General features: G+C 41.0%; 1 protein-coding gene across 8 annotated transcripts in view; it reads left to right on the top strand.

The window, feature by feature from the left end:
- The window catches only part of ift80 (intraflagellar transport 80 homolog (Chlamydomonas)), a 253,918-nt gene that overhangs the window by 78,677 nt on the left and 148,478 nt on the right, over nt 1-26,763 (top strand). For all 8 annotated transcript variants that reach the window (XM_078209021.1, XM_078209026.1, XM_078209020.1 and 5 more), the window contains one exon: nt 2,851-2,988. In XM_078209021.1, coding sequence (XP_078065147.1) covers nt 2,851-2,988 — 138 coding nt within the window. The remainder of the gene's footprint in view (nt 1-2,850; nt 2,989-26,763) is intronic.

Raw genomic sequence — 26,763 nt, 5'->3', positions numbered from 1 at the left:
GGCCAGTACTATGAGTCTGTAGATATGTTACTGTTGGGGTTAGGGTTGGGCTGTTCTACCTGTTAATATAGTCCTATGGTACACCCCAGTTGGCTCCGCCTCCTGGGAGAGGTATAAAGGTCACTGCTCTGCCTGGTGACCCTTTAGTCTGGGATCGTATACTGTATATAGTACTCTGTTATTGTTGGCAATAAAAGCCTTTATTTCCCGAGTACATCCTGCCTCTCGTGTGTTATATCGCGCATCACAAGTTGTGCATCCGGTTTGTACCCCTTGAATGTAAGGAAGGAAAGATAGGGGCATACAAAAAGGCAAAACAAAGACCAGATATAGTGAAGGTATTTATGGTGTTGAGGATATTGAAGGTGGAAGTGAAGGAAGGATTATGGAAATCAAAAGCTGCGGAGGTATGGTGGCAATTGCAAAGACTGGACCTTTGGAAGTTCCAGAGTGCAGTAGGGATAGTTTTCTCATGGAGTAGATACAAAAGGAAATAAAGTTGAAAGAGCGTACATGGATGCAGGTGGTGAGGGATATAAGGAAGTGATCAAAAATTTCCTGATCATTGTTAAAGCCCACAGGAGTAAATAGAAGGAATGTTTGGGACAGGGTGGAAGGCAAGAATATAAGTAATTTAAATGGGAGAGAAGTATTGGGAAGACAGAGGGTCGGAGCTGAGATGAACATTAAAATGTCTGAGAATGAGCAGTCACAGTACAGAGGCTGAATGAAGAAGAAAGGGAGGGTATTTTTGGGAAAAACCCAGTGGAGCTCAGGGTACAATAGATCGAAGTGCTCAAAGTAGAAGTGAGACAGTCCATTGTGATCTGATGATAAAGACTGAAGGTTTTGTTTATGTAGGTGGTATAATATCTAGCTAGGGAGAAGGGCTTTGATAATAAGCAAGGGGCTATCAACCAAGAGTCCAGTTTCAGTCAGTCAAGATACCACAATGAACTTTTATGGATAAGGTCAATGTTTACAAGTGAGTTGAAGGTTTTGGTAGGAAGTGCAGAGGAAATCATTGATGGGCTGGTGGCCATGGCATAGAGGGTGGTAATGGGTGGGCTGAGCCATGGAGCAGAAGATTGAATAGGTGGGTGAGATCTTCAGAAAGAGCGAGTAGGATGGTGCAGTTGGGGTTGCAGCTCATAAGGTGGCAATGATGTATACTTTCATGAGCCAAATGGAGAATACAGAACAGAAATAAAAGCAGAAAGATGATGCATTGTATGGGAATAAAGATAGGGTTGAGGTACCTGAGGGGAGAAAAATAAAAGTTAACTTGGTTGATGGAGGGGGGAAAGGCTGCAAGAGGGAAGCTTGAAAGAAGGCAAAACAAACCAAGGCTCTGTACGTGCTCTCGAATAGACATAAAGGATCCCGTTGGAAGATGTCCCGGGGAGGTGCCGTGGCCAATATTTATTCCTTAATCAACATAATTAAAACAAATTAACTGGTCATTATCACATGACTATTTTCTAGAGCTGAATGACACTTCAAAAATATTTCATTGGCTTAAAGCATTTTGACATGTCCTGAGGTTGTGAAAGGTGCTTTCTTTATATATATTATAGAATCCTCCAGTGCAGAAGGAGGCCATTTGGCCCATCAGGTCTGCACCAATCACAATTCCACCCAGGCCCTATTCCCATGCATTTACCCGAGCTAGCCCCCCTGACACTAAGGGGCAACTTAGCATCGCCAATGCACCTAACCCACACATCTTTGGACTGTGGGAGCAAACCCATGCAGGCACGGGAAGAATGTGCAAACTCCACACAGACAGTGACACAAGCCGGGAATTGAACCCGTGTTCCTGGCACTGTGAGGGAGCAGTGCTAACCACTCTGCCACCGCACCACCCCAAAATTGTGCACTGAAATTATCAGAGTAGGAATTATGTTTATATAGGTGTGGGGGAGATCTGTCAGGACATATGGGCCAGAATTTTCCAGTCATTCACGCCCCGCAACTGCTACAAGCGAGGACGGAGTATTTGGTGCGCAGCCAAATCTCTCTTCACTGCAACGGGACCAGAAAATTCCGTAAGTGTTGGGGATTTGAGAGCCAACACATCACTTCCTTTTGGAAAGACCCGCTGGATTAGGCACTTGAGTGGACAGCAGGATGCTTTCCCCAGGATCAAGCTTCCTTGCGGGAGAGGGGAACCTGAAGGTCTCTTCCGCGAGTTGCCGGCCAATGAGAGGCTGGCAGCTGTGCATTGCAGGCAGCACCAATGGGAATGATGGCAGCTCCCATTAATGCACCCACCAGAGGCAGAGGATTGCCAAGGAACTCCAGGCCAGATAAGTGATGGCAGAATGGTGGTCATGAGGAGGGGTTGCTGGCTGAGGGTAGGGTCAGGGAGTTGGAAAGAATGGGCAATGGGTTGGCTCTCAGTGGACCCTCCTTCCCAATGCCAGGTCCTGCAATCAGTCACTGAATGCCTTTCATCAAGGAACCCACCTCCTTGGGAGCTAGTTCACTTTTCAGGCTACCTTGTTGCTGATTGAATGCTAAAATGGTGGCAGGATGAGGCCCTTAAGTGCCCACCTAAAAGCCTTAATTGGCAGAGGGGTGGGAAGGCTATGCACAAAGTTTCTCTCCTGGTACTTGGTTGGGCAGAGGTGAGATGGCAGTGTAGACCCATCTGCTACCCTCCTACCTGGTTAAATGTCCTCCTGCATCGAGATTTGCCCCAGGGGAGGGCATTAGAATTTCACCCAGTATGTAAATCAAGGGATGAATGTTGTTAAAGTTGAACCTTCTTGTCAAATCATATAGAAAAATAAATTATTTACATTATTTGCTGAAAACATTTTTGAAATTTTTTGTGGATACATTTAGGTGTGGGACAGTTATGGACGTTTGTTGTATAGCGCCCAGATGCATGACTATCCTATAACATCTGTGGCTTGGGCACCTGATGGGCAGCTATTTGCTGTTGGATCATTCAACACCCTTCGTCTATGTGATAAAACTGGGGTAAGTTTTTATCCATGTCTTTAAATATTAATAGACTAACAAGCAATTGTTAATGGTGCTGTCTCATCATGATTATTCAGCTTTACTTGAAGATTTAATACACGTGGACCCTAATTTATTTTGTTTCTCAACAATTTTCTCTTGCTTTTTTCTCCTGGGAAGTGTTTGCTCTTTCCGATGGTGCTGTTGCAGAGATGCTACTTTACCTGCCACATCCTGCCTTTCGTTCTTCATGTAGGAGCTTTGACAATGTTTGCAGATTATAACCAAACCTTATCCAGTCTTCATCCAATATCCACTTGTGGGCTATCATAAGTGCTCAGTGGGTAATGATGAAGAGGGGGAAGCTTGGGCGGTTTTATCTCTTCATAATCTGAGGCTGATTGTAGTGATCCCTTGGAGGAGCAAACCATAGCTGTATTTTTTTTCTGAGAAGCACTTCCTTTTTTTAAACTGATTGTATGTTCTCTTTAAAGAAGAAGGAACAAGGATGCATTGTAATAGCAATCAGAAACCAGTATCTCTGAAGTACAGTATGTAGCCAGCAGACTGAAATGAATCTTTCACTGAACTCATTGGCTCACACACGTCTGCAGATGTTGATTCTCCATGTGTCACATTTTTAATATCAACAGCATTGCGTTTTTAAAAATTAAGAAGGTTTTGTACTAAGTTTAAAATATTCCCAGAAGATCCAGTGGACCAGAAATCGCTCCACATTGACACAAAAATGGCAGTATAACAACATTAATACTGTACATTGACTTGTAATGCTTCTTAGTTTTGAACTCCTATCAAATGAGTATAAATTTCTGTGCTGCAAAGTTGTTTAGAAATGCTGACCTAGACTGGTTTATTCTTCGAACTTTATTCGAAAGAGGTGGACAAAGCAGTCCTTAACTTTTGGAATGGCAGAACAGAAGTGTTGTTCTTAGCTGTCCAAAGATGTTTATGTATTGTTCCAAAAACTAATAGAAGAAAGTAGTGTTTTATGAAAGTTTAACACATGAAATACCCTCTCATTGAATGAGTTACAGCTGGTTGTTATTACTGTAGTTTCTGCTCTTGACATTTTTTTCTATTTGCTGAACCTGTTGCTCAAATGTCTTCAGCTGTAGTTCATCAACTTCATGCAGTCAGTCACTAGTTTTTAATCCGTCAAGGTTGATGGTAAACGTTTTGTTGAAGGATGTTGTTATAATATTTCAATTGGTCTCCTGACTTCTGTGGAATTGCAAATCTTCTTGTTTACTCTGTGCGTGACACTGGCAAAGCCATATTTATTGCTCATAGAGAGTCAAGCACATAAAAGAGGACTTGAGTCACCTACACCAGACCAAGTAGCAGGAGCAGGTTCTTTTGAAGTACATTTGTGAACCGATAGGGTTTTTCCAACTAAATGCACAAATTCAGATGTATTGGTGTTCCTGCGCCATAATTGCAGCTTTATAGAACCTTAGTTAGGCCTCACTTGGAATATAGTGTTCAATTCTGGTCACCAGACTATCAGAAAGATGTGGAGGCTTTAGAAAGGGTACAGAAAAGATTTACCAGGATGTTGCCTGGTATGAAGGGCATTAGCTATGAGGAGAGGTTGGAGAAACTTGGTTTGTTCTCACTGGAATGATGGAGGTTGAGGGGCGACCTGATAGAAGTCTACAAGATTATAAGGGGCATGGACAGAGTGGATGGTTGGAAGAATCAATTACTAGGGGGGCATAGGTTTAAGGTGCGAAGGGGAAAGGTTTAAAGGAGATGTACGAGGCAAGTTTTTTTTTTACACAGAGGGTGGTGGGTGCCTGGAACTCGCTGCCAGGGGAGGTAGTGGAAGCAGATACTATAATGATGTTTAAGGGGCGTCTGGACAGATACATGAATAGGATGGGAATGAAGGGATATGGTCCCTGGAAGGGTAGGGGGTTTTAGTTCAGTCGGGCAACATGGTCGGTGCAGGCTTGGAGGGCTGAAGGGCCTGTTCCTGTGCTGTAATTTTCTTTGTTCTATAACCACTAACCTACTGTATCTTCCCATCAAATGGCTGATGCCTCTTCTAGGGTGACTTTTTAAAAATCCTTTGGGATGTTTCCGTCGCTGTCAAAGCCAGCATTTATTGTCCATCCCTAATTGCCCTTGGACTGAATGATTCGCTGGTGCATTGCAGGGGTCAGTTAAGAGTCCACCACGTTATTGTGGTTCTGCAGTCACACGTGAGACCAGGTAAAGATGACAGATATTCCTTCCTAAAGTGCATTAGTGAACCAGATAGGTTTTTACAACAATCAAGGATGATTGTTTTGGTCACCATTATTGATGTAATTCCATTGACAGACGTACAGTAATACTTTGTGCCAGACAAGTGCCAACCAATGACCATCTCCAATAAGAGAAAATCTCACCATCTCCCCCTGACATTCAATGGCATTACCATCATGGAATCCCTCACCACCAACATCCTGGGGATTACCATTGACTAGAAGTTGTACAGGACTAGCCACATAAATAACAAAGCTACAAAAGCAGATCAGAAACTGGGAATTCTGTAGCATGTAAATGCCTACTGGTTCCCCCAGAACCTGTCCACGATCTACAAGACAAAAGCTAAAAGTGTGATTGAATACTCTCCACTTGACTGGGTGAGTGTAGCTCCAACAATGTTCAAGCAGCTTGACACTGTCCAGGACAAAGCAGCCTGTTTGATTGGTACTCCATCCACCACCATAAGCATAAGATGATGCATTGCAGCAACTCACTCACTTTGACAGCACCTTCCCAACTTGCGACCTCTACCACCTAGAAGATCAAGGTCAGCAGATGTATGGGAAGATCACCACCTGCAAATTCCCCTCCAATCCACAAACCATCCAGAATTGCAACTGTATTGCCGTTCCTTCACTGTCAGTGGGTCAAAATCCTGGAACCCCTTTTGGAACAGCACTGTGAGTATAAGTACACCACTTGGACTGCAGCAGTTGAAAAAGACAGCACACCACTTTCATGGGAAGTTAGGGGTGGACAACAAATGCCTGCCCACCCAATAACACCCACATCCTGTGAATGAATACATTTTTTAAAAAAAACTATTTCAAGATTTAGACAAACTAGAAGGTTATGGGTGGAATTTTCCCGTCTCGCCTGCCATAGAAATTGTAGCGGGCAGGACATGAACCATGCAAAGGCCTGTTGACCTTGGGTGGGATTTTCTGGTCTTGGGGCAAGTGTGGCCGCAAAATCCCACCCTATTAGTATATGCTAAGGATCCAGGCTTACACTCCAGATACTTGGCTCTATGTGCAAGTGAAGAACCACAAAACAGAAGTGGAATGTACAATTTATTAATTTGAAACAGCAGTCTGCTATATGGATAGATAAACTAGATAAGTATATTGCTCTACTTGTCAGCTAAGGTATAGCAAGGTAGATTTTCTATCTAATGGACTCGGCTCTAACCCTGACACATTTCTGCTGTTTTGGTGTCCCCATACCTTTTACTGCTTAAAAGACGAGCACAGTACTTTGGAACAGCTCCTGCAACAATTTTACTTTTAATATTTCTATATTAAAGATAGAAGAATTTTGCATGTTTCTTTTCAATGATGCATGTTATATGCTGCCATGAGCTACGTACAGAATAACTTTAGGTGCAATGGCACGGAACACAACATATGAATAATATTGTCTTCGGTCAAGTACTTTCAACATCTGGTTGAAGTAGCGGTGAATAATTGGGTTGCCAGAAAAATGTGCAAGGAATTAATGTAACCGGTTTCTGCTTCATTTTCTACTCTTTAGCATCTATTATCTTTAATAAGATAATCTTCAGTCTGATAGGTTTGTATAAATATTGATGCCTTAAATATAACCCTCCAATCATAGAATCCCTGCAGTGCAGAAGGAGGCCATTTGGCCCATCGAGTCTGTACCAATCTCTCCTAGGCCCAATTCTCGTAACCCCACACATTTACCCTGCTAATCCCCCTGATGCTAGGGTCAATTTATCATGGCCAGTCAACCTAAGCCACACATCTTTGGAGTGTGGGAGGAAACCGGAGCACCCAGAGGAAACTCACGGAGGCGTGAGGAGAACCTGCAAACTCCACACAGACGGTGATCCGAGGCCAGAATTGAACCCGGGTCCCTGGCGCTGAGAGGCAGCCGTGCTAACTACTATGCCTACTACTGCTGCTGCCCAATCCTGGTGCTTAGGATTTTCTTCTACTGAAAATTCTAATTCAAATGTTTTTAACAAGTCTACTTCCAATCAAGCATTTCTCGAACCAAATAAAAATTAAAAAGAATCAGTGGACAAATAGCCTTGTTATACAATTTATTACATATCAATTCAGTTGAACATAATTTTCCTTTGAATGTAAAGTACCCAGACAATTTTATTCTGTTTATATTATAAATTCTAGAAATAACTGATTCCACATTGAAACATGATACACCCAGTACCATATCCTGTTACTTGAATAACTCGAGGAATTGTAGGAGACAAAGAAACATATCGTTTGCACCAGTGCTGTTGGCAAACTCAGTTTAGGGAAGATTTTTGAGGCTTGTTTTGGATTTAGAAACTTTCTTTTGAGGATCTTGATGGCGGCATAGTTTCAACTGGTTTGGAAACAGCTGTGGAGTAATGTTTGTCCACTAGCAGTAGACCTGCAGTCATTATATTGTATTCGCAGGTAGTATGGAGAATATTAATCTTTGATCTTTACTCTGGTAATTTAGCATTGATATTGAGGTCTCACATTATTTGATATATGCAAGCTTCTTAAAGACTTTAAAGCTGTATTAGTTAGTGTAAAACTGAAGTCATGTTAATGACTGGAAAAGAAAGAATCTGTCAATTGTACCAATGAAGATTTGACCAGGAATAAAATGTTGGAGAAACAGCAGACGTGGGGGGAGAGGAGGTAGGGAATTGTTGGACAGCTTTGAAAAGAAACAAAGAGATGCCTGAGTCAGCAGTAGCAACAAATGTTCTCCCCAGACATTGGTGCAGTATTTTGAGCTCCAGGGTTTGAGGGTTAGATTTAAGACTGTTGCAAGATTGTAAATATGATTTTGACTACTTATCAATGCTGTTGCCTGTTCATTGTAAAAAGTGAACCAAGCCAAGTTTATTTTTGCTGTCATAACAGTAGCTTTGCAACCAATATACTATTAAAGAACTGAACCTTTTTTGAAAGATTTAAATTCATATTCTACAATTAGGATTTTTCCTTTGTGTTAAATATTTATAGATTTAAAAATAAAAGCTTTCAGCAGTTTGGAATATATTACTTTTCTGGATGACAGAACTAGTACTATTTTTTTAAAAACGGAAAGCTATTAGAAAAGTGCCAATCTTATCACTACTATTATTGTTGCTGCATGTATGGATTCAATCCACAAATTGTTGGAGTTTGGAAAAAATTGACAACCGTCTTCTGTTTCACTGAACTTTGTTTAGAAATCGCCAGGGTGGAATCTTTCCAGTATGAAATATTGTGGTTTCCCTTCTCCTCTTCTCCCATTACCTCTCGTCATATTCCCCAGCCACCACAGACATGGAGAATAGATAAATGACAGCCTCAGACACAATGGGGCCCAGCCAGGCCCTCTGGCAGAGTCATTAGTTTCTAAACCATTAAATCATTACCTTCACAGACAAGGCAAACATGCGTCTGAGAGTGCAACCTATCATCCATACCAGATACTTTGTCTGACAGTAGATATTCGGCCTGAAAGTGCCAACCATGCGAAACACATGGAAATCCTGCCAAACTATTAACCCTTAATATACTTTTGTAACACAGTATAGTGATCCTTAAATTATACTTATTTATTCTAATAATAGAGAAATGATTTTTGAGAATTAGGTTTTACAGCAATTGCAATATATTCCTTCTTTGAGAAACACCCAACAAAAGTATTTGTTGCTATCCTCTCAGTCTATTGGGGTTCAAAATTATAACAAAAATCTAGTTACTATTGCTATATATTGTGAGTATGTTAATTCTCTCTTGGATAGCAATTTTTATCTGCATTCCTTGTTTGTCATGTCCCAAAGTTTATTGATAACTTTGGGAAATAAAACACTGTCCCTGTTTGCTTTCAGTGACATCATCACCAGGGAACATGTAATATGGGTTAATTAGCTGCGGTCCTTAACCCTATACATTTTATGTTTGCTTGATTTACTATTTTACTAGGCTTTATTAAAATGTGTATTTCCCTTTCTTGGAGATCCATCTTGGTAGTTCTAGCAATTAAGCAAAGACAGTGAAAATTAGCAAAAGATAATGGCTAAGTCTGCACTTGCTAGGAATATGGTCAGAGAATTGAGGCTAAAATGTTGTACCCTTACTCTGATCTGTATCCCCTTTTAAGTATGTCTTCCCTTTGGATTGTGGAGTCAACCTTCATGTTTCTTTCAGATTGCTGCTCTCTATCTCAATGAGCAAAACTGACAACACGTTCACAATTGAGTTAGAATCGTACAGCGCAGAAGAGGCCCTTCGGCCCATTGAGCCTGCCCAACACATTAGAAACACCTGAACTTCCACCTAATCCCATCTGCCAGCACTTGACCCATAGCCCTGAATGTTGTGATGTGCCAAGAGTTCATCCAGATACTTTTTAAAGTATGTGAGGCAACCTGCTTCTACCACTCTCCCAGGCAGCGCATTTTAGACCATCACCACCCTCTGGGTAAAAAGCTTTTCCTCTCATTTCCCCCCTCCCTCCCCCCAAACCTCCTGCCCCTCACTTTGAACCTCATGACTGACCCTTCAGGGGAATAGCTGCTCCTTATCTACTCTGTCCATGTCTCTCATAATCTTGCACATCTTGAACAGGTCGCTCTTGCACCCCCGCCCCTCAGTCTTCTCTGCTCCAACGAAAACAACTCCAGCATACACAATCTCTTTTCATAACTTAAATGTTCCATCCCATGGTGAATCTTCTCTGCACCCCCTCCAATGCAATCACATCCTTCCGATAATGTGGTGACCATAACTGCACACACTACTCTAGCTGTGATTTACCAAAGTTCTATACAACTCCAACTTGACTTCTCTGCTTTTGTAATCTATGCCTCGATTGAAAAAGGCAAGTGTCCCATATGCCTTTTCACCATCCTACTAACATGCCCTTCCACCTCGAGATCTGTGGACAAACACGTCAGGTTCCCACAGAACTTCCTAGTGTCCTACCATTCATTGAGTACTTTGTCAAATTACTCCTTCTAAAGTGTATCACCTCACACTTTTCAAGCTTAAATTCCATCTGCCACTTATCTACCCATTCCGTTTATATCTTCTCGTTGCCTAAGACATTCGCCTCACTGTTAACCACCCATCCAATCATCTGCAAACTTACTAATCCTACCCCCCACATAGTTATCAATGTCACTTATATAAATGACAAATAATAGGGGGCAGAACACATCCCTGTGGTATGCTACTGGACACTGGCTTCCAGTCACTAAAGCAGCCTTCTGTCATCACCCTCTGTCTCCTACAGCTGAGCCAATTTTGAATCCACTTTATCAAATTACCCTGTATCCCATGTGAATTTTTCTTTACAAGTCTCCGCCTTGTCAAAGGCTTTGCTGGAATCCATATAAACTACATCGACTGCACTACCCCTTCTACACACCTGATCACCTCAAAATTCAATCAAATTTATTAGACATGACCTCCCTCTGACGAAGCTATGCTGACTATCCCTGATCAAGCTTTGCCCCTCCAGGTGGACTTGGAAGCTGTCCTTCAGAAGTTTCTCTGATAGTTGCCAGCTCGATGGGCTGAATGGCCTCCTTCTGCACTGTAGGGATTCAATGGTTCAACTGTGACAGTTATAAAATAATTGAAGCCACCATCTCCTCCTCATCTGATTTATATTGGTGCAATTTGGTCAGCATTGGATGGAAAACAATTTTGTACTTGCTATACAATATAAAGTTTGCAGAGTTCAACCAAATTGATTTGATTTTTCACTTCAGCATAAGTCACCCAAATATTTCATTTTCATGACGTCTGCCTAAGTTTAGTTTGAACCCAAATGCAAACAAGAAAATGTTTCTAACACCACCTGAACTTTTTTTTGGTGGGGTGGGGGAAAATCATAAACGTGTTTTTGGTCATTGAATATAAGGGTCACTGAAGAATCCCAGATGCAGCAGGACCAGTGAGATGATCAATTCATGAAAGGAGTCTATGAACAAGCATTAGATCTGTCACATACAGAATTTATGTCCTCAATCAAAGTGTTTTGATGTATGAGGTTAATGTGTTTTCTTAGCTTCAGAGAGATTTTTCATTTATTTACAGGATGTTGGTTTCGCTGGCTCGGCCATTCCTAGTTGTCCTTCAAAAGGTGATGGTGATTGCCTTTTTGAACTGCTGCAGTCCCTGAGGTACAGGTGCACCCATAGTGCTGTTAGGGAGAGAATTTCAAGATTTTGCTCAGCAACAGTGAAGGAATGGCAATATATTTCCAAGTCAGGATGATGAATGATTTAGGGGGAAACCTCCAGGTGCTGGTGTTTACAGGTATCTGCTGTTTTTGTCCTTCTAGATGCTAGTGGTCATGGGTTTTGAAGATGCTGCCTAAGGAATCTTGATGAGTTCCTACAGATCATCTTGTAGATGGTACACACTGCTGTTACTGTTCATCAGCGGTGGAGGGTGTGAATGTTGCTGGAATTTGTCCCAATTTAGATGATTTCCAGCAGCATGAATTTAAAAAAAGATTATTTATTCTCAAACACATGCCTAGAAGTTTAACATGACATCTTACGCACACTGTTGCATTCACAAAAACTAAACACAGATGAAGGATGAACAATATTACAATCTGGAAATATTTTCTTCAATTTCATAACAGGCCTGTAATTTCTTTGATAAACAAATGTTTTAGATGGAGTGAAAGTCTTGCAAAAGCAGAGGTTCTTAGTAAGCTGCGATGATGCTTGTATTTGAATTGCTAGTAGGTCAGCGCTCAGATGAATGTGAAGTTGGAACATGTTGGTGGGGGGGGGAAAAGTCCTTCTCCGCCTTCAAAGTATATTACCATGGCTGCATAGTTGTCTTTGCGGCTAGTTTGATGGCTTGGGTGGTGCTTCTGCTTCTGTTATTTTTTTTTTTAAAAACAGTAACAGACTTTACTGTCTTGACGAATCCAAAGTCATCCTTCCAATAAAGGTGGTGGGTTGGGCTAATATATGTCCTATGTTGAAACCTTCCACACTTTATAGAGTTTTGAGAGAGCCAAGGTTTTTGTAATTGAATGACCCATTCCATTTACATTACCCTTTTGAATGCCTATCTGAAAAGCACATTGCGTTTTGATGTCTCTTTTGATAAGTGGAATGGTGGGCTGGTTATAACCTTGTTCTGTTAACAGTTCATCCTTAACAAAAGGACTAGTGAACTTAATAAGTGACTGTCAGTGTCCATATTTTAAATAGTTATTTGCTTGAGTTTCAGGTCTGTCTGGAGCCAGTATTGCCAGTCACGTGATATGTTGCCAACCATCCTAACAGTTGTTGTATCCATTTTAAACTATAGCTGTAAAAATTTGTAATATTTTCATGCCTGTACTGGACATGACAATTCCTAATTTACATATTTAAAGCATCTCATGCCTGTTTGACATCTGTCTGAAATGCCTAAAAAATGGGCCCCACAAATTTGGCAGTGGGACTGTGATCTGCACAAATTAGGTAGAGGCCATTTCACTGCTAAACCGATATGCTTTGCATGTGTTTTGTGCCTGAAAATGGACACTGAAACCATATACCAGTTTCTAACCCAGAGTTGTATATCCAAATTTGCAGACAACACAGGAAATATGTTGTGTAGATGGGAGTGGGAAGGAACATAGATGACTGAGTGAGCAAAATAATGATTTTGGGAATGTATGAGGTCCCTTTCGGTCCCAAGAAGACAAATCAGAATTTAAGTGATAGATGAGGAGTCGTGGAAAAGCAACATACATGTTCTTATATCTCCATAGAGATTGTTAACTAGAAATTCAAAATCCACGTTATTTACTGAGAGAATGGAATCACAAAATTCCATGGTTCAAACAAATGATTTTTACTATTGTTATGATCACAGCAGATGTTAATTGCTGAGCTAACCGAATCTCGGAGGGAAACTTGACTTATGGGCCATACCCTTTATATTGTATTTGAAAACAAAAACAAAAGTACTGATCTCAAGAGCAAGAAGTCCAGTAACACTTTTGGGATTTTTAAAAGTAAAAGGCTTATTAACAAGAGAAAAACTTGAGCACACAAGATCACAGCTAAAATTAGTCTCTCTCTCCCCCCCCCCCCCTCAAAAGACTCCCTACTTGGTTAAAGTCACAAGTAAATACCTTCCAGGCAACACTCTCTGATAGATGTTTAACTATAAAAATCCAGCAATTTCACCCAAGGCAAAGCAAACTATACTGCACGACCTCTCTCTCACTCTTCCACTCTTCTGTGGAAATGCAAGAAACCTTCAGAAACAAGATTGCTTTTTGCAATCCAAGACATTTCTGGCTTGACTGGAAGGCTGATTTAAACAGCAATTTTCTCCCAGCCCGGAGCTGTTTCTGGTCACCATCTCTCCTTGCATATCCTTTTTTCCCTTGTGTGTTTGATTCCATTGTTCACCAGCACTTTTTTTAGTATCATTAAATTCACCCAAATCCAGAATTAAACCCAGGTTCCTTGCGCTGTGAGGCAGTAGTGCTAACTGCTGTGTCACCCTTTTGGAAAAGTTTTGATGCCTTCCCCATCGCCACACTTTTGGATCAAATACAGTTTAATGATCTTCCCTTATTTGCTTATGAAACTGTTGCAAACTGTATTTCTTCTGCTTTGAAATTTAACAGCAGAAAAAAAAAGCTTGATCTATCTCATAATGCAAATTTTTATCTACTTATGAAACCACTTAACCATAGCTTCATTGGAAATGCATGCATTTAGAACCACTACTCTCTTCCATCAACTCTTCCAGACAAATGGTATCCATTAATCTTTGCCCAGCTTAATTAAATAATTTACACACATGCATACAGGCACACTGCCTTCTTTATAGAATAATACAATATTTGCCAAAAATACTTGAAAAATTCATTCTCACATTCAACAAGAATCCAGTAAAGCCAACCTCACTTTAAAAAAAACTGTCGTAGGTAATTACTTGCACCCTACATCAAAAAGCACAATAAAACAAAACCACATATACTTTAGACTAAAATATTCAGTTGAATCTTCTTTCCCCACTGTAACTCCCAGAAAGCCTTTGGTTACTTATTAGATTTTTGAAGATGATGCACTTTCTTGGTATGAACTTCAAACATTTCCAAAGCTTCTTTGTAAGATCTGGGACTTTTCAGCTTGAGCTACCCTCTCAGTGCCTGCAAAGTAGATTAAATAGAAAACTGAAAGCACCCTTGTATTTTAATAGCTCTAGTCTCCAAATCCATAACTGTGTCATAGTTCCTGGCAGACTGTTTTTCTCTCTGCCTGATTTCAGGCTGAACATGCTCGTTTTTCACTTGCGGTTTACTGTGGCTTTTTATTTTTTGCTCCAAGCTAACCAGATCCTCCAATTTGTCTCCAAATTGAACTCAAGCTCCCACCCGGGCATTAAACAAAGTTGGTATTTTATCTGCTTAGTGTGCAGGTTTAGCTAACATTTATTGCTTTTGCTCCTTTGACTCTGAGCTACAAAGTACACAACATCCAAAGCTGCAACTACCTATGTCTGCTTTCAAACTGAACTGCTTGTTTCTGTGGGCAAAACACGGATAAAGCCAATATAAAAGAGCAGTTCCCTGCAACCCATCTCAATGGCAATATGGCATACCAGAGATGTTCCAAAGAGAAATTTATATGAATTAACTCTGAGCTTCAAAACTAAACATTTGAATCCGAGATCGACATGAATGATTTATCTCTCTTTGGGAGTTAATGGCCCTCTCCCTGTACTCCCTTGTTCCACCAAGAAACTCACTTATTTCCAGAGTTGTTGTTAGCTGCTTGTATCTGGGAACTACATGAATAATCTAAATTCCTATTAATGTAACTATAGCCATCCTGTGCTTGCCTAAAGTTCAAAGATAGGTCATACATTGTTTAAGTTTTCTCCCTTTCAACCCTGACATTAATTGAACTTGTTGAACTGCATGTATCCTAGGGCGGCATGGTAGCACAGTGGCTAGCACTGCTGCTTCACAGCTCCAGGGTCCCGGGTTCGATTCCCGGCTCGGGTCACTGTCTGTGTGGAGTTTGCACATTCTCCTCGTGTCTGCGTGGGTTTCCTCCGGGTGCTCCGGTTTCCTCCCACAGTCCAAAGATGTGCGGGTTAGGTTGATTGGCCAGGTTAAAAAAATTGCCCCTTAGAGTCCTGGGATGCGTAGGTTAGAGGGATTAGTGGGTAAAATATGTGGGGGTAGGGCCTGGGTGGGATTGTGGTCGGTGCAGACTCGATGGGCCGAATGGCCTCCTTCTGCACTGTAGGGTTTCTATGATTCTATGATCTGTTTGAATTGCACTTCCTTCAGTGTTGTTTATCAGTTTCTCAGTCAGATGTTTCCATTTAACTTGTAATTAACACTTCAAACTCCAACCAAAATGTTATATTCCTACAACAAAAAGTTATATCTCTGAAACACATGAATTATGTAATCAGATATTTACAGCAATGTACACAATTCACTAAAGGAACAGGTACAAAAACGCTAATGGAATGTTGGCTTTTATCTTGAGGGAGTTGGAAAGCAAACGTAAGAAAATGATGCTTCAGTTCTACTTAAATCTTGGCTGGCCCCATGTGGAGTATGGCATCCTGTTTTGGGCACTGAATGTCAAGGAAAGATATATTGATCTGGCATGCAGTGCCATAGACTTACCAGAATGATACCAAAAGCTTAAAATGTTAAATTATGAGGACAGATTACGTCAAGTTTGCTTGTAATTTTCTTTGCATTTAGAAAGTTGAACGGTAGTCTAAATGAGGCATGGTAGCCCCTGTAACGGGGTTGAGGATGGGTGGTGGGGTCACGGAGGACCAGCAGTGTCTTTGTAGAAGGGTGCTCATTGCTGCTGAGGAATTCCATCCATGGACTAAAAAGAGGACCCTCTTTTTCTCCCCAAAAGCCTGCAGGGCTCAGGGCCCCCAGCAGCTGATAAAATGACAGACATGCCACCTTCCAGCTCCCCACATTTGCCAGTTTTCCCACATCTCAGCCCGAGTTGAAGATGTGTAGTATAAAATATTAATTTATAACATAATTGGTTGGACATAAATATGTGTTGAACAGTTTGAGAAGAGCACTTTTTCTAAGGAAGGGACCCTGGCTACAGCAACTACCATGTTGCATTTGTGAAGGATACAAGCTGCGTTTTATGAAGAGTCTGGAGCTCTCAGAGAGAGGTCAAGCAACTAGTTCTTAAAGTAAAGTGTATTTATTAGTCACAAGTGGGTTTACATTAACACTGCAATTAAGTTACTGTGAAAATCCCCTAGTCACCACACTCGGGCGCCTATTCAGATACACTGAGGGAGAATTTAGCATGCCAATTCACCTAACCTGTACATCCTTGGACTGTGGGAGCACCCGGAGGAAACCCACGCAGACACGGGGAGAATGTGCAAACTCCACACACAGTGACCCAAGCCAGGAATTGAACCCGGGTCCTTGGCACTGTGAAGCAGCAGTGCTAACCACTGTGCCACCATGGATGAAAAGATACTTGGATTTTTAAATCATTAGAGAGAGACTACCACAAAGGCAAAATGTTGCTCCATTTCTCTCTCTCCTGAAACCTCGCTCATCAAAACTGAGCTGTTTATGATTTGAAAGACCATCAGAAGACCTCATTGCTGCAAGCCAAGAGTTTTTAAAGGCAAATTCTGAATCAACGCCACAATGGAGAAACACCAAGAAGAAGCAGGAATTGTGGACTGGGACTCTTAAGCTGTGAACAAGCATCTGGATACTAAGTGAATTTTTTTTTTCTTTGACTTTGTTACTTGGTCAAACTTTTAATATCTGATATTCAAGGCTTTTATTTTTTGCATGCTTGGAGGAGGAAGTGGGGGAGGATTATGTGTGTGTTGTTTTTGCTTTAGTGGGTATTTGGACAAGTTTGTACCTTTTTAAATCTTTTGTTAATTTCCACATCTTTACCTGAATGACTTTTCACAATAAACTTTTGTTAATTTAAGGAACTTGGCTGACTTATTTCTTGCACCAAGCTATACACAGTTAAATATATAAGTTGACAATATCACCTCCCTTTTAAATTCAGTCTCTATTATATCCAACTCTGGTGTGGAGCAAAGAGAGGAAACAGTTCAACTCTGTTAACCTGTATGTAACAGATATTTGGCCACTTATATCCAGCATTTGAGCCCATAGCCAAAGGAGTGTAATTGGAAGTGAAAAATACATTGGTCCCTAAATATAATTTAAACACTTTTGTAGTTTTGTGTACTATAGTGATGCCATACTAATCAAAATGTTCACTTTTGAGGCTTGTTTTTTTACGAGTGAAATAACTTGCAAGTGTTGTAAGGCATTGTCTGATGATTTGAAAAGTGTGACTAGACAATGTTGGAGATAGAACTTAGACTGACATTGAGGAACCAAGAAATGCAACAACTAGTGGCTAGCAATCTAGAAGTTAAATTGGAAGAGCCAGAGAAAAGAGCAGAAATGGAAATTGACCAACTAGCTAAAGCAAAAATACAGCTGGAACAAAAGAGGTGAGAGCTAGAACTTCAGGACAGAGAAAAGGAGAGTGACCAGGAGGCAGTTCAAAGAGGGAGAGACAGGAACTGAGGGAACAAAGAGCATTTTAATTAAAAAAGTTTGAACTAAGAGGGAAGACTACCCCCGAATCCAGTCAAGTTACCGAGAGACCTGCACTCAACTCAGGGGCAAATACAGAGCTGCTAAAGTTTGCTGAATCAATCTCAAAACTTGAGGAGAAGGACGTGAGGAGATGTTTTAATTTTATTTGAAAAAGTAACAAAACAAATGAAACGACTCTCAAAAATCTGGATGCTGCAAATGCAAAGCAGGTTAACAGGCAAAGCCCACAAGATTTATGCCAGGCTTTCTAAGGAGAGCTTCACAGATTGAAATGACCCAAAAGGCTATCCTCAATTACTATAAGTTAATGCCTGAAGTTTATAGACAGAAATTTTGAAACTTCCAAAAACTGTGAGCAAATTTGCATAGAGTTTGAGAAAGTCATGCAACTTGCCTTTAACCACTGGGTGCAATACTTAAATTAGAAGCCATTTACGAAAGCCTCAGAGGTAATTCTCTTTAAAGAATTAAAAAATGTACTACTCCTTACCTCTGTAAGGAAGCACATGGAGAACCAAAATGTTTCAAACGCTGGACAATCAGCCAAGGTGGCTAATGATTGAGCTTGTCCATAAACCCCCTACCCCAAGGGAAACCATTTTTCTGTCAGCCTCACACTGACAGGATGAAAGGTGGGATAATCCTTGTTAAATGCTGATCCTAAAGCTTTTTGATCAATTTCCTTCAACTGCACCTTTCAAACCAGTGGCCTCTACCACTGAGAAGGACAAGGGTAGCAGATGCATGGGAACAGCAGATGCAAGTTCCTCTCCAAGCCACGCTCCATCCTGACTTGACTATATAACTGTTCCTTCACGACTGGTTTCAAATCTTGGAATTCCCTTCCTAACAGCATTGTGGGTGTACCTACACCACATGATCTACAGCAGGTGAAGAATGCAGCTCACCACCACCTTCTCGAGGGCAATTGGTAATGAGCAATACATTCTGGCGTTTCCAGTAATTCCCACACTCCATGAAAGAATAAATTTAAAAATAGATTCACTACTGCTTATTGTTGCTAGTGCAGGGGATAAACACCAACATGGAATGGGTGGGCCAATCAATCCGTTTTTTGTGTTGGAATTCTATGAAACCTTGGTTTGCATTACTTGGTTCCACACTGAAAACTACAATTCACATCTTCAAAAGACAAATATGTAGCATTACTTTTGCAACTGGCAAACCCAACATGATGGTCTTTAGAAGACTGATGACAAGTGAATCTTGTAACTGACAGAAAACAGAAACTTCTTTAAATATACAAACTGTATGTGTAAAATATTTTATCCTGCAAGTATATTCTCAGGTCTTTATTGATAAACACACCACTTGGATATTAACACTGGAATTGCTCAGGTTTAATCGCTGTTTTAAAGATTTCAAAAATAAGTAAAAGGGCTAATATTGCACTCAGTACTGTGATTTCAGGAATAATTGTTGCTTATTTTCTTTTAACGCTATTCAATAATTGTGTTCCGAAGAGACGCCGAACTGACTTTGTTTCCAATGAAAATTGAGAGAATATGCAAATCACTCTGGGCCCATAAGCAGAGGTGGGCAGATGCTAAAGATAGAGCTACTGACCGGTGTGCCAATTCTCTGTTTCCATCCTGCTCTGGACTGTTTTCACAGAGGCAGGATGGGGGACCCCGCAGTGGTTAGCAGAGCTACCTAGCCAGATGCTGTAATTAGCTGATCCGGCTTGTTAATGGTCACTTGAGACCAATTAAAAGGAGGCTGACTGGGATTTTCCAGTCACGTCCAAGTTTCTGGAGACGGCCTTTTGGTGGTTTTGGGGGAGGGGGGTGTCAGATGCCTGCCCGGATGCAGCAATAGTCATATGCTGCCCTGCAGATTCCCCCATCCACCACAGTTTTATTTAAGCTACAAAATATTTGGAGAGAGGATATCTCAAAATGAACCCTTTCCTTTATGTCTTCCATTACACCCTGCTGCTGCTTCAGAGCTGGATGACCTCTGAGTGGGGCTGCTTCATGAGCCCCCTTACCATCCTTAACTGGACAGTGAGCCAGCCCTCTGAGAACACATTGGCTGCTCTGTGAACTGTTCCCACACAGCACAGGCTTCTGAACCCCATTCGAGCTTGATGGTGCGTTCAAAGCCACCAAGAAATCCTGCACCAGGTTTTTATAACAGAGTAATAAATGGTGAGAAAGGAGACAGGTTATCTAATTTGTGCTATAAGCATTTCAGAAAATGTATAAAATTAAGTCTCCAATAGGGCTTGAGATTTGTTTTTCTTCCATCCCACAGAGGAGTGACAAAAACTCCCAGTTGAAGCAGTTAATACGTTAGTTAATATCTAAAACAAACGCCTGTTTGAAAATCTGATTCAGGATTTGACTTGACTATATAAATAAATATAGAAAGGGTTAGTTGATATTGTGGAGAAAGTGCTAGTTTTTGAGCCGCTGGTGTTATGAAATGTCAAGCCAAGAAAGACAAACAGTCAAAAATAATGCAGATATACGTTTAAATAGATATCCTGGAGTTAATTTATTTTGGGAGGATGGGGAAAATCTGCAAAGCTTTTTTTAGGAGACCAAATTGATTGGAAAATAGTTTTGTGGAAGGAATGTGCAATGAATGAGTATGATGGTCATATGGTCACTTTTAGAAACATTATTTGTTAATTACAAACTAATTTACCATTAAACAAAGCTGGTATTGTACACCCTGTTAACTTGCCTGGACTAGAGTCCAAGTGAGATGTCCAGCAGGAGGCCCAACTCGTAGACTTTACAGTTTTAAATGCAAAATGAAGCTGATTCAGATTACATGTTAGATAAAGCTAAAATATATTTGGATTGCTTGGTTTCACTAGATCCTCTGCAACAGTGGAAAACAATTAGTGATGAGTACAGGCGGTTTAGGGCCCCTGACAATATTGATAGGTCAGTCTCCATGGAAGATACTATTTGGCATAGCACCCATGTTTTTTTAAAAGCTCTGTTTCACGCAGGAGTTCTAAGGAGGACAACTCAGTCTGTCCTTTACCAAAGTCTTGTTTTTCAGCGATAGTTGTTAACAGGAGTGTTTTTATTTGTGCTGATATCTGGATAAGATAGCTGCATATCTAAAATAACAGATTTTGTCATGCTTTCATTGCAGGTCCTATCCTGCAGCTACACTGGATTCTCCTTCCAGCTTAAAGTAAAGAAGTGCCAGAAATGCACAATCCTTCCCTTTATTTTGTGCTTTCTTCCCACTCCTTTCCAATCTTGTACTTGTAAAAAAATCGTATATTTATCAACTGTTAGGTAACCCTGTGAGCAACTTAGTTGGAGTGTGTACTTAATATAAACATACACACCTAATATATTATTACAGTAAATGTTAAGCTATGCTAAATTGTAAATGGAAAATAATAAATGGCTAGCAATTTCTCAACCAAATTGTATTTCAGAATGAACTTGTATATACATAGTTTTATGTTAGTACTAGGGAGTATCTGCATTGCTGACATTTTAAACATTTCTAATGAGGATAATTTTAATTTTGGGCAAAGGTGCAAAATGGATATTATTAAATTAGGTGCCAGTTATACACCGTGGGCAATTTCCTTTTCAATTGATATCAGTGAAAGGGAATATTGGATGGGAAAGTAAAGTTCAACCAATTGAAATATTACCTATTTTACACTACCACCCAAAATTAAAATTACTCCAATTAGTTGAGACTTCAAAAGAGATCCCGTGTGTATGAAATTCTTCGATTGACAAAACCTTAAACAGTAGCAAATGCCTAAAAACCTAGCTAAATCAAACATTTACATGTTTATTTCAAAAAGCTGCCAACCATAGATATAGTTGAATCAATCATACAGTATATTTGTGTTTGAATTTGGTGTCTTGGCTCCTTCTTGAAGAAAACCGCTCCATGACAGCTGCTAAGTCCTTGTAATACCGCATGGAGTTGGGTTGTGAGGTGATTTCTGAGAGTGCAGCTGGATTTCAACCATTTAACCACTTGGAGCATTTCAAAACCAGAATGCACAGAGATTTTGGAAAGATGACATGCATTTAAATTGTGCGTTTTAAAGCATAATGTTAAAGAAAAAGGGAAGCTCTGGGATAATACAGTTCTTTCATTACCTAGTTTTGATGGTATTTTTCCATCTGCTCTAAGTAAAAAGTTCATCACTGTGTCTCAAAAGTTGAAAGAAGACTTCTTTTGATTCCTTGCTTGCAATGAACGGACAGCTATAAAACACAGAGATATAGGTTGTCACACAGGGTTTTAAATAGAACACTAATAAGACCTAACAAAGGCCAAGACTGAGGGCCTGATTTTACCATTTTCATTCTAAGTGCTGAATCTGGGCGCAATTCAGATCCGACTTGGAAATCTGCTTTCAGGCGCTCCCATTAGCACTTAGCCTGAAAAAGAAATCGCGGGTCCGAATCGCGCTGTGAGCGAGGTTTAGCACGCCCAAAATGATCGGAGCTCTGAACTGCACATGCGCAGTTAGAAAAGAATTTGAAAACGCGCCCATATCAGATCGCTCCCGAGCTGGAGAATTGAAAACGCGCCCATATCAGATCGCTCCCGAGCTGGAGAATTGAAAACGCGCCCATATCAGATCGCTCCCGAGCTGGAGAAAGTGGTCCGGGAGCGACAAGCGGGAGCAATGGCCCCACAGACAGCACTGTCCCCCTTATCCACTCACCCCCCCCACCCGCTACCCAGACCGATCATGACCCCCTGCCCCCTTCCCCCCCACCGATTGCCCGCAGAGTGGCAGCGGACCTCCCTGCCCCCCCCCCCCCCCCCCCCCGCCCACCAGTGAGCGATCGGGCCTTCCACCCCCCCCCCCCCCCCCCCCCACCACCAGTGATACATCTTACCCGCCTCCCCTCCCCAGAGGAACATCTGACCCGCCTCCTTCTCCCTCCCCACCCCCTCACCAGAGAATGATCTGACCTGCCTCACCCCCAACCAGACAATGATCGTCCCCCCTTCCCCAACCAGACAACGATCGGGCCTCCCTTCCCCCCCACCCCCCCCTACCAGAGATACATCTGACCTGCCTCCTCCTCCCCCCCGCCAACCACCGATCTGAGTCAGAGAGTCGTTGGAAGCGCTAAACTAGCCTCTTCAGCAGTTGGAGCGCCCGATTCAGACTTTTATTCAGCAGGTCCATTTCGGCGCGATTCCGGATCGGCGAATGTGGTGGTAAAGGGGGAAATGCTGATAAAGTTGGGCAGGCAGTTCATGAATTCAATTTAAATACATTTAAATCGCCGTTGCGCCTGTTTCGGGCGCAAATCGGATCACGGCCATTCCCGGGTCTTGGTAAAGTGGCCATCTGCGCGGATCGAGTTAATGGCCTCACACCTGACTTTACCATGTTTTCGCGCCCGAAAATGGCGCGACGCAATGGTAAAATCGGGTTCTGTTAGGCGAGAAGACAACCCATTAATGTAAGCTATTCTTTATTTTGAATTTTACACTGCACTGATTAAATTGGGGGATACTAATCTTGATTACAATTAAGTATGTTTGTGTTTTAACAAAATTAAGATTATCAGCTTGTCATGTGGTCTGCCTTCAAAGATATTGAAGAAGCACACATATATTAAAGACATGAATATGTGGTTCAAACTGCAACATGGTACCATTATTACACTCCAAGAATATATAATTGCAGAATTATGGCAGTGTGAAACTATCCTGTAAAAGTAAAATATTTCTGGAATTGTGTTAACCCAAGAAGTTATCTATGGAACACCCAAATTTCTCACACCCTTTGTCTCATGACTGAAGTGAAAGGCTCCTTCAGTAACTGATCTATGGAATCAAATAGTATAGAGTTACATACAGATTAAATTTTGTTGCATGAACTTTTGATAAGCTATTATTTGACTGGGTGCCAAACTGCCTCCTGAATTTGGAAGTGCCTTTGGAGGAGTCCACAATCTGCATCCATACAAGATTCCATAACTATTTGGCCAAACTGAAAACCACGATGGAGGGAGAGCTTGACCATTGTAAGTTGTTCCGCAGTGGAATCTACTTGCTGAGGACATAAGCCTAGTCGCATAGTTTTCATTTAAGTTCATTGGCTCGGCCTCTAGAGACATTAACTCCAATTCACGGCAGTCTGTGGTCTCTAAATTCATCATGTTGCGGAATCAGACGTAAACTGTCATAGCACAGATTTTAAGAACCTCTTGCTGCTCAGCAATCTATTTGTGAATCTCTGAACATCCAAGCAAGTGTTGAACAGCAAGAAAAAGGAGACACTGACGCAGATGTTTTGGATATACCTGAAATGAACTCCAATTGCAGGGCCATCCAACTGATTGGGTCCCCTCCATCACCACGGACACCCAGGAAACATTCACATAATTTCCTCTTGCCAATTGTGTCCCAAAGGTGTCTACACCACATTTTGCTAGAGCAAATATACTGAGCATAACTGCCACTCTAACAGTGTTACGAGTCTTCATTTGAAGCAGAGCAATGTGGAATTGTTGGAGACATTGCTGTAGTAGTCATGGGCCCTGATGCAAGGTCTTGGACTATGAGAATAGCTTATCCAACGAAGATACATGGTACTGATGACAAGTTCATTGGCTGATTCAAAAAGAAGCTCAATTGGTGCTTGAGTAGCTGTTTGAAGATTTCCCCTCTGAATCTAGTTCAGACTTACTTTGTTCCCTGTGATCTATCCACTTCTCACCATGTCTTGTTGCAGAAAAAAGTTACATTAGACACAGCAGGCAACAATAATTTTGAAGGTTTTGGCCACTTTGTACTGGAAGCTCATCGAGATTATTCCAGAGATGAGCCTTTGTTTAAGCAATAGTGTGCTCTGAAAGACTCTAGGAGCTACATATGCCTATATGTCCCTTTAGGTGCTGTGCTTCAGTGTCTCTGTGAGTAAAAGAACTGTGACTACAATGGATACCCTGAGATTCTTAGCAGTTATCTGTTCAGTGTTCCAAGCCCTTGATCTAACTATGGCAAAATATTTGCCATTAAATAATAAATGATGGAATTATGGTAGTTTATACTAACCAGTGCATATCCATGGAGTGGAACGCTTTGATGTATGAAGGGATGGCATTTTGTGAAGGAGACAGTAACACACCCAACTGTGCGATCAGCAGTAGGCATAGGATTTTGGCAAACACGTTCATACATCATAGCTCAGCGAACAAATTCCAAACACCAAGTTGTTTGCACTGTCAGAAGTTACTTAGATCTATGAATAGCATCTGTCAATCTTGATGTTGCTGTCTGCGTTTTTCTTGTCATCTTCTTATAAACACCATATAGGAGTTTCTCTCCAAACCACATATCATCCTGCCTTGGAGCTATGTCAACTTTCCTTCACTGTCCATGGGTCAAAATCCTGCAGCTCCTACGTAACAGCCCTGCAGGTGTCCCAACAACACTGAGTGTACTTACATCATATGGACTGCAGCGACTCAAGAAGGCTGCTGACCACCACCTTCAAAGAGCAATTGGGGTTCAGCAATAAATGCTGGCTCTTGAAATTATATTTTAAAAAAGGTACTTTATGATGCAGAGTGAAGCTTTCTCTTCTCTGTACCAGAAATATGCCTGAAACCCTGCAGCAAAATAACACTCTGTCATATGATGCTTTTTGTTTTCCACACCAGACTTCCTTTTCATTCCTGATTGAGAATGGTTATTTAATACTAGTTACTACAGAATTATAGTCAATTTAATGGTACAGTCAGATTGACTAATACCTGGGATCTGCCTTCTAGACACATTTCAAACAGTGTCTTTACTGCTACCAGGTCATCCATACATCCAAATTTGTTTGCGTCCAAATTGATTTCAGTTTACCAGAATATTGTAATTATGTTGTGTTTCCATATGCCCTCAATGTAGATTGTCTTTGACGCATTTCTTTCTAAACCTCAAAAGGGAAATTATAATTGCAGTTTAAAATACATTCTTGACTGCATATGGTCTAGGATTTGGGTTTCATTCAATATTAAATCCAATTCCAATAACCACTGACGGATTTAGCCATCTCGTGCTGTAGAGCTGCACTGTAAAACTTTCCACCGAATTTGATCCATTTAAAAAAAAAAAAATTTTCCTCATGAATCCAAAGTCCTTTGCAAGCTTATCCAGCTAAAAACAAGAGCGCACTATAATTGTCACCTTTCCTTGGAGGAATATGCAGTAAAACATGGAGTTTTTTAGTTCAACAGCACATGGTTTAAAAACAATTGCCCAATAACTTGTTTGGAAGTGAGTTTTTATTCCTGCCGACTGAGAACAAATCATTAAAAGCATCCCTTTCACAAATGTTAAGATTCCCGCAGAGACAGTTAACTTTTAAACAAAAGGAATCCCCATGAAGCCGACAGAAAGAAAACTAATGGATAAGATTTCATTTTTTAGAACTTTTACTGTAATGAATCAAACATTCATTGAGATGTGAGGGATATTTTAAATAGAAAGGTAAATTTCACTCTTACTGTTTGATACAATAAAGATACGCCTCACGTAATTGCAAATACTGACATTATTTCCAGCACACATCTGGGACCACGTGCAATCTCGGTTTTTCCAATTTGGCCTCAGTTGGAATCTCAAAATCTCTCACTTCCCACTCAATTGGTTCAGCCCTTGATTCATTTTCATCAACAGCTGTATTCCATCTAAAGTCCCCAGACACGGTTACCACTGACAAGATGTACATCTATGAATCCTCTCTGGTCATAACAGTCTTGATGATACAGAATCTGTAGATACTCCTTTGATCCCTCTAAACAATCTAGTGGGCTCTGGCTACACAGAAACAGCAGTACTTGGTTTTGTCTAATCCACAATCTATTGCCCTTCTGTCTTCAGCATTTTGCTCTTTTTAACTGAGAAACATACAAAGTAAAA

Source organism: Mustelus asterias, chromosome 3 (assembly GCF_964213995.1).
Source record: "Mustelus asterias chromosome 3, sMusAst1.hap1.1, whole genome shotgun sequence".
In the NCBI taxonomy this organism is placed as follows: Eukaryota; Metazoa; Chordata; class Chondrichthyes; order Carcharhiniformes; family Triakidae; genus Mustelus; species Mustelus asterias.
The sequence above is the reverse complement of the archived record's forward strand: the minus strand, read 5'-3'. Positions and strand labels throughout refer to the sequence as shown.